The sequence below is a fragment of the Ovis aries genome, chromosome 1 (assembly GCF_016772045.2).
Source record: "Ovis aries strain OAR_USU_Benz2616 breed Rambouillet chromosome 1, ARS-UI_Ramb_v3.0, whole genome shotgun sequence".
Lineage (NCBI taxonomy): Eukaryota > Metazoa > Chordata > Mammalia > Artiodactyla > Bovidae > Ovis > Ovis aries.
The window spans coordinates 66,940,355-66,957,728 of NC_056054.1; the positions used below are offsets into that span (position 1 = coordinate 66,940,355).

The following is a 17,374-nucleotide window of genomic DNA, read 5'->3' on the forward strand; positions in this document are numbered from 1 at the left end:
AGAGTTTGAATCTTTCAAATGGATGAAAATAGGATACTTTCATTTTACGCAACCTAAAGCCTTAAACTTATGGGATTGCACAAGGCAGGTTGAGTAACTGTGACATCGCAGTGATTCTTGCCATATTGACCTGGTGGCTTAGATGGTAAAGAAAGATTCTTGACTCCTTGCTACGTCATAAAAGGAATCTATCACTGAGAGACAAATTCTCCCAAATGGAAGGCCTTTCTCAGATTCTAAAATTTTATAGTAGGCCTTTGCATTACTACAGAGAAGTTTGTTTCCTCAGACTCTGCTATCTCCATGGACTAGAAGGAAATAAGAGCCCCTGGATGTCTCAGTTTTCAAAGTAAAAGCCTTGGGACCTTTTGTGTTTCTATCAGAAAGCTGGTTGTCCCCTATTGTTCTTTAATCCACAGTCCCTTGGGAGTGTTCTGTTTTGTGTCCCTGCCTGGGAGCCTTCTGAAAAAAACCTCTTATTTGAGAAAGGGAGTTCTCAGTGTTTGTCATCTCCAATCTTCCAGAATACATTTTTAAGGTTATCTTGGGATTTATTTTTTTCAGGGAAAATAAACATCTTGTGTCTTGCCTCTGGGGAGAGTAAATGTTTTTCAGAGGTAGATAAGGCCAGTTTTGTAACACTCTGGCACAGCAAGCTGGGGAACTCAGTGGTGCTGCCTCAGCAGCTGGGTTTGTCACAATGACTGTGACAATCCAAGTCCTATTTTGATCTTGCCTAATATGGAACATTTATTTCTATTCTTAGAAGCATTGTGATTTAGTACTTTCACATTTCATTATTCCAGCTTGTACTGTTGTTTGGTGCTGAGGAGAAAGAGAGGTGTTAACTTTTGCGGTTGTTTCTAAAATGAATTTGAGTGATTTGATTTTAGGCTGGATAAAGACACTGAGCTACATTTTGTTTGTTTGTTTTTTTTACTTGACAACAGTGGCTTCACTCTGAGATGACAAGCTGTCATTGTGAGAGAGTTTGCATTAAGTTCTACATTTGTGTCTTCTCAGCAAAATACTCCAGTTTAGGTAAATGTGAAATAGAAAAGGGTAATGAAACTCATTGTTGAAACATGTTGGGAAGCATTCATGCCAGTTCAAAGAAATATACAGTAAAGCAACAGTGAGATTATTTTCATGTATGGAATTAGCAAAGACTTTTATTTTTAAAGATGATTCCCACCTCATGAGGGTATTACTCATACTGTTTACAGGAAAGAAAATTAGTGTAATCTCCTTGGGAAATAATTTGATATATCAGAAGCCTTAAAATGTTTATGCTCTTTAGCCTAGTACTCTTACTACTTCCAGAGGTCTCTGCAAAGGAAATCACATGAACAGAGTTACGTATTAGTAATAATATGCATTATTAGTAATGAAAAGAGAAAAATCTATGATTCAGTAGGGAAATGATTTTGTAAACTATGACATATCCATGTGTGAACTGTTATGATTTAAAAATGATGTTTAGAGAAACTACAACATCAAGAAAGCCTATGAGAAGTGATGAATCAAAAAGATCTCAATATCTTATCATTTAATTTTATAATGGTATAATTGTATATAACTAGCAGGCCAGCAAAAAACGAAACAAAAATAAAACTGGAAGGAGAAAATGATCCTAAACATTAAGTTGTTTTCTCCCCACGTTTCCTTATTTTCTGTAAGAAGCATAGATATTTTCAGTGATTTTTTCTTTTAGTTAAGAGAAAACAATTTTCTTATAGTGATGCCTTAGATATAATGCTTATCTTATTCTTCATTAAAAATTTAAAGTTCACATTTTATGCCTTGTAAATTGCCATGGTGATGGAATTAAATGCTTAACTTATGACGTGCATGCATGCTAAGTCATTTCAATTGTGTCTGACTCTTTGCAACCCTATAGACCACCAGACCCCTCTGAACATGGGATTCTCCAGGCAAGAATACTGGAGTGGGTTGCCATGCCCTTCTCCAGAAGATCTTCCCCACCCAGGGACTGAACCCACGTTTCTTAGTCTTCTGCAGGGGAGGCAGGTTTTTACCACTAGTGCCACCCTGTGATTTATTTACCTCCCTGGGTTTTAGTTGACAACTTTTGTGAGAGGTTAAAAGTGACCTCTTTAACAGCAGTTGCTTTATTAAACTGTTATCTTTTGTATGTTTCAGAAAGTTGTTATAGATGTTTGAAACTTTAGAACCACAAAAATGGATAAAATTGTCTTGCAGTTTGTGACGGATAAAATGTAACAGTATGTTTATGCTTTTCTCTTTAGGAATTTTTCAAATAGAAACTAATTGCAGCATTTCCAGTTGACCAGCATTCATAGGGTAAGATTAATATTCTGAATTGTGAACATATGGTAAAGATAATTACTTTTACATTGGTAGCTTGGGGCAAATAAGTACTGAATGCTTAGTATGTAAAAAGATTACTATTCTTACAGATGTTTTGAGTAAAATCCTTTTGATGTTTTAAAACCAATTAAACAGAAAATTAAATCTGTATGCATTTTGGTAAAATATCATCTTCCTATCCTTTGCTTATTTTGTATGTAGGAAAGAATATATGTGTATGTATGTGTTAGATAGTTGTAATTTTTTAACGTTAGAGATCTAAAGAATATAATAAATGTTTATGAGAGGCTTAGACTCCATGACTCCATGTCTCTATTTTTCTGATTTTTGGTTAAGGTAGCATTTCTAATGCATCAAATAGGTTTGTTTGGTATATTTCCATAAAAAAAAGATGGCCTTGCTTTCCTCGAGTAGTTAAGTCAGACATAAACAAGCCCTATTTCCTGTTGCTTCCTGCAAGCATCATTCATCTTTTGTAGTTGTGGAAGCAGAGCTTTTGACTTGGACACAATGAATGATTAATTTTTATGTGTTAAATTGCATGGCTCTCCAGTGTTCGGAATATGGCATGTCTTAAAGCTATGTCACCCGGCTCTGAACATAGTCCCGGTAAAGCAGTGCTACGGACAGTGGACCTGTCTCCTACTGTTTTCTGAGCATCCTTCTTTTTACTGATGAAGGTAGACACTTGGACTTCTTGAGTATATCCACATTTTACTGTTAAATTATCGAGTTCAGTATGAATTCTGAGAAGCTAATAACAGGTCAGCCACTTCCCTTCTTATGACGCTTCGGTGGCTTTTCCACCACTCCTCTACTTGTTATCCTAACTGTTTACCTTGCCTGCCGTCCTCTGTTACTCTTAACTTTCCCCAGGCTTCTGACACTGAGGCCAAGTGTCCTCCCTTCCGATCTGCACACATCCTAAGCTTCTTGCGCCTTCTGCTTAAGATGATCTCCCCCAGTATCATCACATGGTTGACTCCATTCTCATCTACATTTTAGTGGCAGTCCCTCTAAAGCGAGAGGCCTGCCTGACTCTCTGGTCTAAAGTAGCCACGTCTTCTTCGTAGCTTTTCGGATTTTATCATGTGCATGTATCTAACTTCCTATCTCTCCTTACTACACAGTAAGGTCCCTGGGAGCCAAGATCTTGTCCATCTTGCACATTTCTGTATTTCCCTAACACTTAGAACTCTGTCTGGCACATAGTAGACGTTCTAAATATTGGTTGCATAAGACTAAAATCCTGACCTCTCTTTGACAAGCACTGCTTTACTATTCTCCGTAATGTTTCACCCATTCTCTTTGGGTATTTTGTTTGTGTAGAACCAAATGCACTGCTTATTTTTGGCCACCATCCTACTCATTTTGGCACTGAAATGACAGTATAAGATGGTGTTGCTAACTCTCAACTATGCATGTCATCTCTCCACAATAGGATTTTAAATCCCATGAAAGCAGAAACAAGGCCTCATGTTTCCTTAGTATACCTTTGTAAAGTCCTAAACTCCATGATTGAATGCATGTAAATGTTAACTTTAGAGAAAGGGTTAAGACCAAAATATAATTCTGGTTTGTGTGTCCTAGAGCAGGGAAAAAAAAAAAAAAAAAAACCTTCTCATTTTGATTTATGATTTAAAATATTTATAACAGAGAAATACTCTGGACTATTTTTTCAGCCTCATGTTCTAAAACTGTTTAAGAAAGCCTATTATTACTTAGCCTAGGTGACTAGAAGCAATGCTCTCAACTTCCCAGTTCTTTTCAAATTAGGCAATAAACCCATGTTGTACTACTTTGTGACCCTAGAGAAGCTACTTAAACACCTCTGAAATTTAGTTTCTTTATTTGTAAAGAGTTAGACTCTGATCTCTATGGTTTCTTCTTGGGTTAAATAGCCCGTATGATTCTGCTCCTATGAAAGGTAGGTCACCTGTGGAAGAATTAGAAGGAAATCGGCTGATGACTGCTGTTGTCGTTTAAAAGAAGACCATATGAGATTCCCCAGGGACTGTGCAGGGAATGAGTTTGGCTCAGCTTCGTGGTTTGCTGACCCTGGGATGATGAGAGGGGGTCAGGAAAACAGTTCTATAAACAATGAAGATGGTAGAGAAGGGTTTGAGGTTGTTGTCTATTTACACATTCTAGGAATTGTGTAGCCACTGGTGGCTTATGCTCTACTGTTAATGAGATAGTAATAGGGCTGCAGCTTCTCTTCTTTTTATTCTTTTTATTTGAAGCACAATCACCATGTAAATTAAATACATGATGTATTTCATAACCATCAGAAACAAGAAGTGAAGCAATGTTCCTTAAAGTTCAGCAACTCTGATTTAATTAGGATTTCGAGAGATGGCCACATGCTCTCAATTGTCATATTCAGAGCTTTCTCCTGGGGCTTCAGATGATTAGGGTAATTTTTCTAATATTTAGCATATGATTTGATTGTTTCACAGATCCCTGACCACTTTACAGCTCTGGTTAAGAAGCTGCAGAATGACAGTTACCCGTCACTATTCTCCTTTGGTTTCTCTGTTTTGACTATGATGTCAGATCCTTTTATTTCTGTGCTCCAGAAACACTGCTGCTCTTTTACCTGCTTCTAGACCCACCTTTACTCTTAGCCCTTCCTCATCTGATACGTTACAAAGAAGGGAGAGATTCTAGGCTTACTTCACCAAATTCTTCCAAACAATTCATTTCTTTGACACTATCTGCTGCTTAAATGCTCAGGACTTCCTGTGGTGGGTTAAAGATGGCTGCAAATACTCTGTGATTTTTTTCCTGTCAAGAGATGGAGTCCATTTCCTGTCCTTTTAAATCTGGGCTGGCCCTGTTATTTTTCCAGACCTGTCACATGTGGCAGAAATCGTATGGGATAAGGCTGGGCCTTAAAGGAATTTGTAACTTCTGCTTTTCTGTGCTTATAATTTTCTTAGTTAGAACTCAGCCACCTTACTGTGAGGAAGCCTAAACAGCCATGTGGAGGAGTGGCAAGGGCCCTGGTCAGTAGCTGAAGCTGAGGTCCAGGCCAAGCAGCCAGCCAGCACACCAGCCCTGTGACTGAGGCATCTTGGACCTTCCAGCCATCCCCATGTTCCAGCCAGCACCACGCAAAACAGAACTGCCTCTTCATCCCAGAGAATCATCAGAAATGATGAATGGTTATTTCAGCTGCTAAGTTTTGGGCTGGTTTGTTACATAGCAATAAAGAACCAAAATAAAACTTGGTACCTGGAAGCGAGGTGTTGCCACAACAAAACATCTGGCATTGGCTTTGAGACCAGGTAGCAGTGAACCTGAAGGGGAAGTAAGAAGATTATTAATGGTGGCTGGAAGGGCAGAAAGGAAATTCCTACTGGAGGATATAAAACTACCCTTGTTATGTATTGGCAGAAAACTTGACAAGACTGACACAGTAACATGGAATATAGAAAATGAACCTAATCGATTTGTATATCTAGCTTAGATTTTCCTTCGGAATGTTCAAAGTACTAATTGACTTCTTAAAAACATTTATGACTAAAGTAAGAGAGAGATTAATTATAGAAGAAACAGTTTGGATTTTAAGTAGACTTTTAGGACATATTTCCAATTCAGAATTTTCTGGGATCATGAATAAAACTGTTCTTATTCCTAGCTTCTCTTCCGAGCAAAAGGTACTCAAAGATGAGATCCGGAGCAGTGCTAGTGCAGTAAAACTTGGTCTTAAGGTAGGAATAAAGGCCAGGGCACAGGTATAGGGCCCTGTACTAAGACTTCAGAAAGATTTAAGGCAGTGCCTCTTCTCAGCTAGATAGAAAGGCTTCTAAGAATCTTAAGGGTGTTGTCCCATAGTATTCCGAACATGATTTAGATGACAAGATCCTGGACTTTAAGCCTGAACTTGATGCCATAGTGGAATAAAACTTTAGATGGAGGGCAGAACTTGGGAGAGGGCGAGGCTTTCCTGTGAGAGGAATGTAAATCATTTGTGGGCAGAGAGTAGACTGATGTCTGCACATTCTTTGCCGTCCTTCCACTGAGAGGAGGCATTTATTCTCAAGTAAATCTGGGCTGGTACTTGACTCCTTTGGCCAATAGCATGTGCTGGGCAAGACACCGTGATTTGAAAGCTGTGCCATAAAAGAACTGCAGTTTTCACCTCTCTGGAAAGCACCATCATGGAACCCAGGCACCATGCTGAGTGAGGACACTCGAACAACCACAGGAAATCTCACATGAAGTTCCAGTTAGCACCAAGTACCAGCCTGATGAATAAGGACATTTTGGACCTTCCAGCCATCTCTGTGCCAGCCAACTCCAGGAAGTGAAAGAACCACCCACAGAATCACAAGAAATAAACTTATTTTTAAGCCACTAAGGTTTGGAATGTACAGACTAACTAGCCAAAATCCTTCCCATCTATATGCTTCCAAGATCTTGCTTCTCCAAGGAGAGGCTTAATCCCTTAGATACATCCTGCCTAACATGTGAACATAATACTCTTCTGCCCTATGCATTTTTGTACATTCAGTTATTTATTGTACAAATACTTACTGTACACCATGGGCTAGAAACTGTGGAAGATTCTATAATGCCATAGGATCAGAATCAGAATTCTTTTGACCCTGCTTCTGCATGGTCTTCTCTTAGGATATTTGATGTTGCTAAGTGGTGTTGAATTTTCATTTACAGTGACTATTTTATTCACTGCTTCTTTTCAAATATATTGCAAAGGTTTTCAGTGTTATTTCTGGCCCACATGATTGAAATAACCTTTCAGCTGCCCCCCTGTTTCTAACCCCTCCACCTTAAATCCATCCTGAAAATCTCTGTAGCTCAATGACTCATTGTTCCCCCCTGTCACCTGAAGGTTCCTGTGGTTGACGGTAGCTGTTACTTTGTAGTCTTTGGGGAGAGGGAGCACTCTAGACATCTGAAACTTCCAGGAAGATTTAAAAGATAGGCAATTTCCCCGGTTATTTTGTTGCCAGTCTATCTTGTGAGCTCTCCCCTCAACCTCACTTCCACCAACTGTAAGAGTGGCATCTGGGTTTAAGTTTCTGATAAAAGTGCTCCAGGTAGTTCTAATGTGAAACCAAAGTTGAGAACCACTGTCTTAGATTTGTGATTCTCAAAAAGTAGTCTTGTACCAGTAGCATCAACATTACTTAGGAATTTGTTAAAAATACACATTCTTGGGGCCTACTGCAGACCTAATGAATCAGAAACTCCGAGAGTAGGGTTTATCACGTGATTTCACAAGCTCTCCAGTGATTTATGAGCATTAGTGTTAGAGAAACACTTTACTAGATGAATCCTATAGTTCCCTTCTAGATCGCAAAACTAGTGATTGTGCAAGTGCTTGAGGAATGCTAAATAATTGTCATCAGACCTCTGAATAGTGGTTCAGAGGATTATGTAGTATAAAGCAAAGGAGCAAATGAGTCCTGGACACTAATGAATTGTTTCCCAGAGTGAATTTATATTTCAGCTAAAGATATGTTAGACCCAAGAAACATCTTGATGAGAAGATGGAGACTAAGTATTTTGAAAGACTATAAAGTGATTTTTTAAGTTAATAATCAGTGAGAGTAGTGTACAGAAACCCCATTTTGATTTGTTTGGCTATGTCCCTGCCTGGAGCCAGAGACAGAGATCTTTGAAGTAGCGTCCAGTTCTCAGCATAGAATGACTCTAAATACCATCTGATCATCATTTGTTTATTTTTGCACTGGTTATTTTGGAAATGCTTTCAAAGTAAAATTAGGACTAGTGGGAAGTAAAGACCGTCTGTCTAACTTGAATGTTGTTGTTCCAGTCTTAGAGACTTTGGGGTGAGATTGTCAAATGAATTCATGTGCTTTGAAAAGCTTTTATGATTTTTTAATGAGGTTTAAAAGCCGAAGGAATGGGATTAAGACCATAAAATCCTTTACTTTTTACATTGTTTCTTTGAACTGATTTAGTGCATTTGTATATTAGAAATAGAGATCTGATTTGGATTGAATCCTCATTGTTTGCAAAAATATGGTCTGGAAAAAATTTCCTGGGCACACAAACAGTATTCAGCTTTGTAACGACAAAGGACAGCTATGTTCTAACTCTCCAGTTAAGCACTTCAATTAGAAAAATTAACATCATTTAATATATAGGAATGCTTGAGACTTCATACAGCATTAAACGCAGATGCTATATATTTATATAAAGTCTTAAATAGTTCAGTGGAACATGTTTAGTAGAAAAAGTTTAGCTGAGAAAGCAGATTATATAGTATGTAACTGGAGACATTGCAGAAAGCTATACATTTATAGCCTGGTCTTTCCAAAGATTAAAATGGAGCCCACTTACAGTGCAGCTGTTGGTGTAAGTTGATGTCTTAGTCCCTCAGGCTGCCATACAGCAAACTACCGCAACAAACATTTATTTCTCAAAGTTTCTGGAGGCTGGAAAGTCTAAGATCAGCAGACTCAGTGTCTGATGAGAGCTCACTTCCTAGCCAGTAGATAGCCACATTCTTCCTGTTTCCTCACAAAGTGGAGGGGAGAGCGCTCTCTGGAGACCCTTTGTAAGGGCACCAAATCCATTCACTAAAGCAGCATCCTTATGACCTACCTCCCAAGGTCCCACCTCCTGATCCTGTCATGTTGGGGCATTAGGATTTCAAAATACATATTTTTCAGGGACACAAATATTCAGTCCATTGTAGTGGGGGAAAGAGTTAAATATTCAACTTTTTCTTAGCTTTTGAAAGAACTGAGATTGGCATAGTTAAGTGGATTGAGTGGCCTAGACAATGTGGTCTGGTGTGGACGAGCCTTGAGATTTTATCCTGAGGACCTAGGTTCTAGTTGTAACTATTTCTTACTGTTCTTGTCACGTTGGACAAGATAACACCTTTGGGCCTGCCTTATTTTCCATGTTTATAAAATGTAATGAATCATACTTATTATAATGGCTTGTTGTAGGTATAAAACTAATGTAAGTGAAAGTGCTTTGACAGTAAGAAAACCGATATTAATAACAAATATTTATTTGTTCTCTTATTGATGAGGAACTTATCCAAGGAGGTCTAAATTAGGTGATTAGAGGAAAAGTTTATAATTCTTAAAAAGTTGAACAGGAAAAATGATTTACAAATAAATGTCACAAATTTGTAGTGAATTGTGGTCCTCTAACAGGTTATAGTAATCTCTCATTCTGATTATTTTAAAACCATTACTGTAGTTGGAAGTTTGTGATTCTGTTTTTTTCTTCTTATGTCTAAAGGAGAAAATGTATTTGCAGTCTTTAGGGAAACTGTGTTGTCTAGTGAGTATCGTGATGTCTGGGCAGCATTGTAGAATTATGCAATAAATTCTCTCCTGGCGCGTTACAGCTGCAGTGCAGTGGAACAATATGTAAAATGTTTCACACATCAAATGTCTTTATCGCACTTACTGCACATAAATGCAGTTGTCTATCATATGTTGTCAGACTTTTAAAAATGAATTGTGAATAAGAAACTCATACTCCAGTGGTGCTAAGTTTGAGTTAATACACAGTTGGGTTGTCACACACTAACTGTGCTTTCTGGCCTGAAAAAATAATTTGATCCTGAGTAGTAGTTGTAAAGAAGCTTTTACACATGGATTGGTAAACCCAAAGTAAATTTCAGACATGCTAACTTTTTGATCTTTGAAAATGACAAGGTTACAAGAGTATTGCTAAAAGTACCTTAAGTATAATTTGGGGTCAGTACTCTGAGCTGAATTTCGAGTACTTAATAAGCCAAAAAATGGATTGTATATTCCAGGCAAATATATAAGCCTTCTCAGCAACTTTTCAGAGGAAACATAGGCACTAAAAACTACAGTTTTCACACCCAACTAAAAAAAATTTGTATATTTTAAAATGTTCTCACATTTCAAACAAATCAGTATATATATGTGTGTAACTTAAATGATTGAAAATGATTGAAATAGATGCTAAGAATGGCTTTTATTAACTTGCTATGTACAAAACAAAAACCTATTAATGTAAAGGATAGCTACACTTAATAATATAATTTCAGAGAAGTTCAGTCTTATTTCTGAGCTGTGTAAGTTATTAACTTGTAACTATATTTAATGAATTAGTAGGCTGAATTTTAAGAGCACTGAATCTCATTTGGATAGATGTGCGATAAAGTGCAGAAATTATATGATTTGACAGGCCATCTGATGAATGCAAATAAGACCAACTGAATGAGCAAAATTAGAGTATGTAGACTGCCTGGAAAAAGCTGTGTTCACCCAATTGTTGTAGCTATGGCACTTTAAAATATGTTATTAGTAACATGTAAATTTCTGTAGAAACATCTCTATAAATTAAGGGAGGTCAGAGGCCATATGTGATCTGGTCTGTGGATGGGGTCTTATATAAGTAGCTTTGCCAGAATGTCTTCCAGTGTGAAAAGTAAACTGAGCTATGAAAATCCACTTGCCATGTCTTATGATGGAGAGGGTCTCTAAAAACAGTATCTCCAACTTTGTTTGAATTATCACAGCTATTTCAAGATGCCTATACTTTCTCTTAGAATGAAGACAATCACAGAGATGGTGTGTCTAAGAAATTTCAAAAGGTGTAGGCCTCCTGATTGAAGTACAGTCAACTTACTGGATTCATTTTGTTTTTCGTTATAGTAAGTATAAACATTTAAAGTATATTGTTTTGGGCAATGTTGACTTGTATTCTTTGTTGAATAAATATTTTCTCTCTGTCAAATACCCTTATTGTTAAAGCTGTTTCTGCTTATATTATTCTATAGTTTATTGTATAGCTTTAATGAATTTAACTCTGAGGATCTTTGAGAGGACAAATAAAGCTATAAACTTTGAGCTGGCAAAGCCCTTAGAGATGATCTCTTTCACTTTCTTTATCCATTACAAGAAATGCCTTCACAACATCCTTGACAGATGGTCATCTTATTTAGCTCAGTCCTGGTAGGGAGAAGGGCCTAAACTATTTCAGAGAACTATTTCTGTGGCTGTCCCAGTACAAATTAAAATATCACTTTCTAAAATGTGCACCCTCTTAGTTCTGCCTCTGGAAGAAATCTACTTATTCTTTAATCCAAGAGGTAGTCCTTCAAAAAGGTAAGGATGAATTCTTAGATTCCCCTAGTCATCTTTTATCTCAGCTGAATATCATCAATTCCTGTGTTCCTCCAAGGGAAATGGTTCATAGACAAGTAGCTCCTGATTATTTCAGTGTCCAATTAGTCTTTAACCTGTGACTCAATGTTGGGTTCCAGGTGTGATCTCACCAGGCAGGCACAGAAGGACTGTTACCCCTTTATCTGAGTTTGTGAATTAATATGGCCACATATTACAGTCATATTATAGCTATATGGAGCATAAATATAGCTATATGTTGCATAATAGCTATGACACAGTTAGCTTAAAGCGTGCATTCATGTCGACTAAAATCCTTCGGTATTTTTTCCATGTTGACCCAGCAGTGTCTTCTGCCATCCTTCCCTCCCATCATATTTATGGTATTTTGGGGTCCAAGTCCAGACTTTCTATCTGTTGCCTATAATCCTCTTGTTTGGGGTTTCTGTCATGTCTTGACACAGTTATAATTAACCGCAGTGGAGTGAGGCAGAAAGGGAGGAGTTGAGAGTTAGAAAGAGATCCAGTAAACCAGAGTAAAGGAGGGAAGCCCTGGAGAGTTATTTAATCAAGTCATGGGTCCTAAGAGGAAGTAAAACCCATATAGTATGATGTTGCCTAGAAAGGATGCAGGTGGAAACTCGTGCTGCCGGCAAATAGTTAAAATCAGAGGCCCTGGGACGCCCTAGCAAGGGGGGAGAGCATGAAGGCATAGGGTCAGAGTCAGATGGCCCGTTATATATTAAGGCTGACCAGCAAAAGAAAAGACACTTATTCATAGGTACCAGAGCCTCTGTAATGGGATTTTAGGGTTCAAGGCAGGATACCAGTCCCTCAGAGGAGGACTAATGAGAGCAAAAAGTTTTTCTTGGTGATGCTATCAGGACTAGGGTATCTAGAGAGAGAAACTCAGACCCAGGGAAGACGGTAAGATTTTAGACTCAAAAAAGTGCAAGAGAAGTCCTTGGACGAAGGTTGTAGCTGGACCTCTAGCAAGGATGACCATACTACTGTGATTCTTTTTAACCAGAATTGTTATTAGATCCACATATTTCCTTTTATCTGTCTTTACTCTGTGCCATCATATAGGTGGTCTGGATTTTGCCAGTTAGCAATTTTTAAACAATTGGTCTGTGTAAGGCTGAACACCATGTAAGTCATTTCTGTAAGGAGTATTCTCTGAATACTTTTCAGTATGAAAATGAAAAACCCACCTTGTTGTTTCTGAAGGCAAAAATAATAATAGTATATGCCCTTAGTCATTTGTACTATTAGTACTTTGCTGTCAAAACACTAAATACAAGAGAGTCCCCATAGTAGGGTGTTGTAATTAGGGCTTTCTTCCCCATCCATTTTTTTAAGCCATTACCATTATGTGTCAGCTTTTAAGTATTCTAAGTTGTGTGTGAATTTAAGTTACAAAGTTAGAGCTTAGGGGAAAAGGAGATAGTATATTAAATCATAATTTTTCTGAACATAGATAGGATTGGTAGATCCTGCTAATCCTAAGGGATAATTATATAAAGTAGTGCTCGCTCAAAGGAAGTTCCTGTAGTGGTTGAAACACAGCTCCTGGACTGTAACCGATGCTCCAGCCTTGGAAGTGGGATGTGAAATAGACCTTATTCGGACCATTTAGAAGGTACAACATGTGGTTGTTAGAAATCAGTAGCACAGGAACAGATTTTCCTAATGTTGATTGAAGAAAATTCAGTTTCTGGTTTTTAATAGATTAGCATGAAGTGGAGATGCAGGAGGAAGGTAGATAGTTGCTTCACGTCCTACCCCAAATACCTTTGCAGAGATCCAGTCTGGTGGTCACCAAATAGTCTCTCATCTAAGGGACTTTATAGTTCTCAGTTGGCATAGCCTAAGGTTTCAAATGAAGCCAGGAGACTGGTACTTTTTGATCATCACCCCTCCCTGCCAGGTTTCGCCCCTGAGCTAAATCCTACTTGGATATGTACAGACATTAGAGTTTAAGCTTACTTGGGGTACTTGCTTCAGTGGTTTTTCTTTTATCTTCCTCTTCCAGTTTCTGTCCTCCTACAAGGGAAGCCATGATCACACTAACAGAGTTAAAATGTCTAGCAGACGCCCAGTCGTGTTACCACATCCTGAAGCCATGGTGGGACGTCTTTTGGTATTACATCACCCTGATCATGCTGCTGGTGGCCGTGCTGGCTGGAGCCCTCCAGCTGACACAGAGCAGGGTTCTGTGCTGTCTTCCCTGTAAGGTGGAATTTGACAATCACTGCGCCGTGCCTTGGGACATCCTGAAAGCCAGCGTGAACGCATCCTCCAATGCCGGGATGCCACTTCCGCTGCCCCTCAGAATCCAGAACGACCTCCACCGACAGCAGTACTCCTACATTGACGCCGTCTGTTACGAAAAGCAGCTCCACTGGTTCGCCAAGTTCTTCCCCTACCTGGTGCTCTTGCACACGCTCATCTTTGCAGCCTGCAGCAACTTCTGGCTTCACTACCCCAGCACCAGTTCCAGGCTCGAGCATTTTGTGGCCATCCTGCACAAGTGCTTCGATTCTCCGTGGACCACCCGCGCCCTGTCAGAGACAGTGGCTGAGCAGTCAGTGAGGCCCCTGACCCTCTCCAAATCCAAGGTTCTGCTCTCGTCCTCAGGGTGCTCAGCCGGCGATGTGGATTCCAACAAGCAGTCATTGCCCTACCCACAGCCTGGCTTAGAGTCAGCTGGCATAGAAAGCCCAACCTCTAGCGTCCTGGACAAGAAGGAGGGCGAACAGGCCAAAGCCATCTTTGAAAAAGTGAAGAGGTTCCGCCTGCACGTGGAGCAGAAGGACATCATCTATCGAGTGTACCTGAAGCAGATCATAGTCAAAGTCATTCTGTTTGTCCTCATCATAACTTACGTTCCATATTTTCTAACCTACATCACTCTGGAAATTGACTGTTCAGTGGATGTGCAGGCTTTTACTGGATACAAGCGCTACCAGTGTGTGTACTCCTTGGCAGAAATATTCAAGGTCCTGGCTTCCTTTTACGTCATTTTGGTTATACTTTACGGTCTCACCTCGTCTTACAGCTTGTGGTGGATGCTGCGGAGCTCTCTGAAGCAATATTCCTTTGAGGCATTGAGAGAAAAAAGCAACTACAGCGACATTCCAGATGTCAAGAACGACTTTGCCTTTATCCTCCATCTGGCTGATCAGTACGACCCGCTTTACTCCAAACGCTTCTCCATATTCCTGTCAGAGGTCAGTGAGAACAAACTGAAACAGATCAACCTCAACAATGAATGGACGGTCGAGAAGCTAAAAAGCAAGCTTGTGAAAAATGCCCAGGACAAGGTAGAACTGCACCTTTTCATGCTAAACGGTCTTCCCGACAATGTCTTCGAGCTGACAGAAATCGAAGTGCTAAGCCTGGAGCTGATCCCTGAGGTCAAGCTCCCCTCTGCGATCTCGCAGCTGGTCAGCCTCAAGGAGCTCCACGTGTACCACTCGTCCCTGGTGGTCGACCACCCTGCCCTGGCCTTTCTAGAGGAGAATTTAAAAATCCTCCGCCTGAAATTTACTGAAATGGGGAAAATCCCGCGCTGGGTATTTCACCTGAAGAATCTCAAGGAGCTTTACCTGTCGGGCTGTGTGCTGCCTGAGCAGGTAAGCACCATGCAGCTGGAGGGCTTTCAGGATCTGAAAAACCTGAGGACCCTCTACTTGAAGAGCAGCCTGTCCCGGATCCCACAAGTTATCACGGACCTCCTGCCTTCGCTGCAGAAGTTGTCCCTCGATAACGAGGGGAGCAAGCTGGTTGTATTGAACAATCTGAAAAAGATGGTCAATCTGAAAAGCCTGGAGCTGATCAGCTGCGACCTGGAACGTATTCCACACTCCATTTTCAGTCTGAACAATTTGCATGAGTTAGACCTCAGAGAAAATAACCTTAAAACTGTGGAAGAGATCATTAGCTTTCAGCACCTCCAGAATCTGTCCTGCTTAAAGTTGTGGCACAATAACATTGCTTATATTCCAGCCCAGATCGGGGCATTGTCTAATCTAGAGCAGCTCTCTTTGGACCATAATAACATTGAGAACCTGCCCCTGCAGCTTTTCCTATGCACCAAACTACATTATTTGGATTTAAGCTATAACCACCTGACCTTCATTCCGGAAGAAATCCAGTATCTGAGTAATTTGCAGTACTTTGCTGTGACCAATAACAACGTAAGTAGATCCATTCTTCCCCTTTTTTGGCCAGTCATTTGAGCATCTGCTGTTGCAGTGTGTGATGTCACTAAAGATAATGGACTTTAAGTCATGCTAAGCATCTTGAGCTTGGCCTGACTACCACTTATTAGACATGTGACTGTGGACGAATTATCAAAACACTGAGAGTCAGTTTTTAATGTAATTTACAAGTTGTCATAGAGATTTTATGAAAAAAGTATATATAAGCATTTGGCACAGTTTCTGGCACGTAGTAGGTACCCAAATATTCTCTTTATCCTCTTTCCCTGTTTTTTAACATAAAAATCACAAAAGTTATGGCAGAGCTTACTTTCGTTTCAGAAAAGGCTTGAGTACAATATTTATAAAGTTTCATAAAATTTTTCAGCTTTCCAAGTCTGACAGAGGACAACTTCTTGTAAAAAATTCTGGGACTGTGAATTATTCATAAGTTCTTTCTGTGATGCAGTAAGAAAGACTTGAAATCTCCATGCACGTCTAGAAAGACAATTCAAAATGAAAGGCCTGGTTCTATAATGCAGCACTAGGGCTTCTTAGAAGCTTTTTCCAGCATCCATGCTTTAAAAATGAACCATAATTTGCAACAGTAAAGCCAAATTAAGGAGAACTTAACTTAGCTGAAACAAGAAAAAACAGAATAAATGAGTAGTTTCCTAGGTTAAAATGTGAAGAAGGAAGAAAAAGACAAAAATCATGTTGGCTGAAAGGGCAAGAGAGTGATGGTAATATCCATATGGGAAGAAGAAAAAACCTGTCAGAAATCAGGTCTGCCAAAAGATTAAAATGATTCCCCTTTAGTTAAAATGGGAACTACTTTCTTCTACCCCACCCAAAAAGGTATTATCTCCTAGACTTTTTTATTTATTTTTAATTGAAAGATAATTGCTTTACAATATTAATTTGATTTCTGCCATGCATCAACATGAATTAGCCATAGATGTACTCCTAGACTTTTTAATAGTTTATATTTCATGCTAAATATATCAGTGAGCACAGAGTTGGCCAATAAACATATTGATCACCAGACAGTGTTTTTAGAAACCATAGCTTGTTGGACCAATACCAGAGCTGGGGAAAGAACAGAATTTATGCTGACTTTTAGAACTCTGTGGCTTCACTATATGTAGAAGGATAGAACCCATTATAAGATTATGAGGTTTTAAGACTCCTTTAAAAGTTAGCAGTGTACCTTAGAATTACCTGGAAGGCTTGTTGAAACACAGATTTCATGGCTCCGCTCCCAGGGTTTTTCATTCAGTAAGTAGGTCTGGTGTAGGATCCAGGAGTGTATAGCGCTGAAAATCTCAGGTGAAGCTGGTGCTCCTGGTCTAATGACCACACTTTGAAAACTACAGGTCTAGAGATTTAGCATTAGTGTTGCTTAATTATAAAGTTGACTAATATTAGCATTTTGGTCACAGTTTTCCCATTGTTAAACCTGTACTGAAAAATATAAATAATTATTTTGAAAGGTACTGGTTTCACCAAGTTGTTATCCAATTAAATCACTCCATGGAGTTTTGAAAGTCATAGCTGATTAAATTGTCATCTAACCATAATTATCTAAGTGTATAAGCAAGTTAATGATTTTCTCTAGTTTAATGTCATGAAACTGTGAGATTGTTGGTACTGTTGACACTAAGTTTACTGACTTCTTTTGTGGCTGAAAGGGAGACT

At 39.1% G+C, this 17,374-nt stretch overlaps 1 protein-coding gene and 1 long non-coding RNA gene across 18 annotated transcripts in view; one reads left to right on the plus strand and one right to left on the minus strand.

The window, feature by feature from the left end:
* LOC132657996 (uncharacterized) overlaps positions 1–10,911 on the minus strand; it is a 38,781-nt gene extending 27,870 nt beyond the window's left edge. The window contains exon 1 of the long non-coding RNA XR_009596864.1: positions 5,590–10,911. This is a non-coding gene — a long non-coding RNA (uncharacterized LOC132657996). The remainder of the gene's footprint in view (positions 1–5,589) is intronic.
* The window catches only part of LRRC8B (leucine rich repeat containing 8 VRAC subunit B), a 77,470-nt gene that overhangs the window by 50,602 nt on the left and 9,494 nt on the right, over positions 1–17,374 (plus strand). For all 17 annotated transcript variants that reach the window (XM_060400704.1, XM_060400712.1, XM_060400718.1 and 14 more), the window contains 3 exons: positions 2,271–2,325; positions 10,895–10,999; positions 13,507–15,673. In XM_060400704.1, coding sequence (XP_060256687.1) covers positions 13,532–15,673 — 2,142 coding nt within the window. In that variant the 5' untranslated portion in view covers positions 2,271–2,325; positions 10,895–10,999; positions 13,507–13,531. The remainder of the gene's footprint in view (positions 1–2,270; positions 2,326–10,894; positions 11,000–13,506; positions 15,674–17,374) is intronic.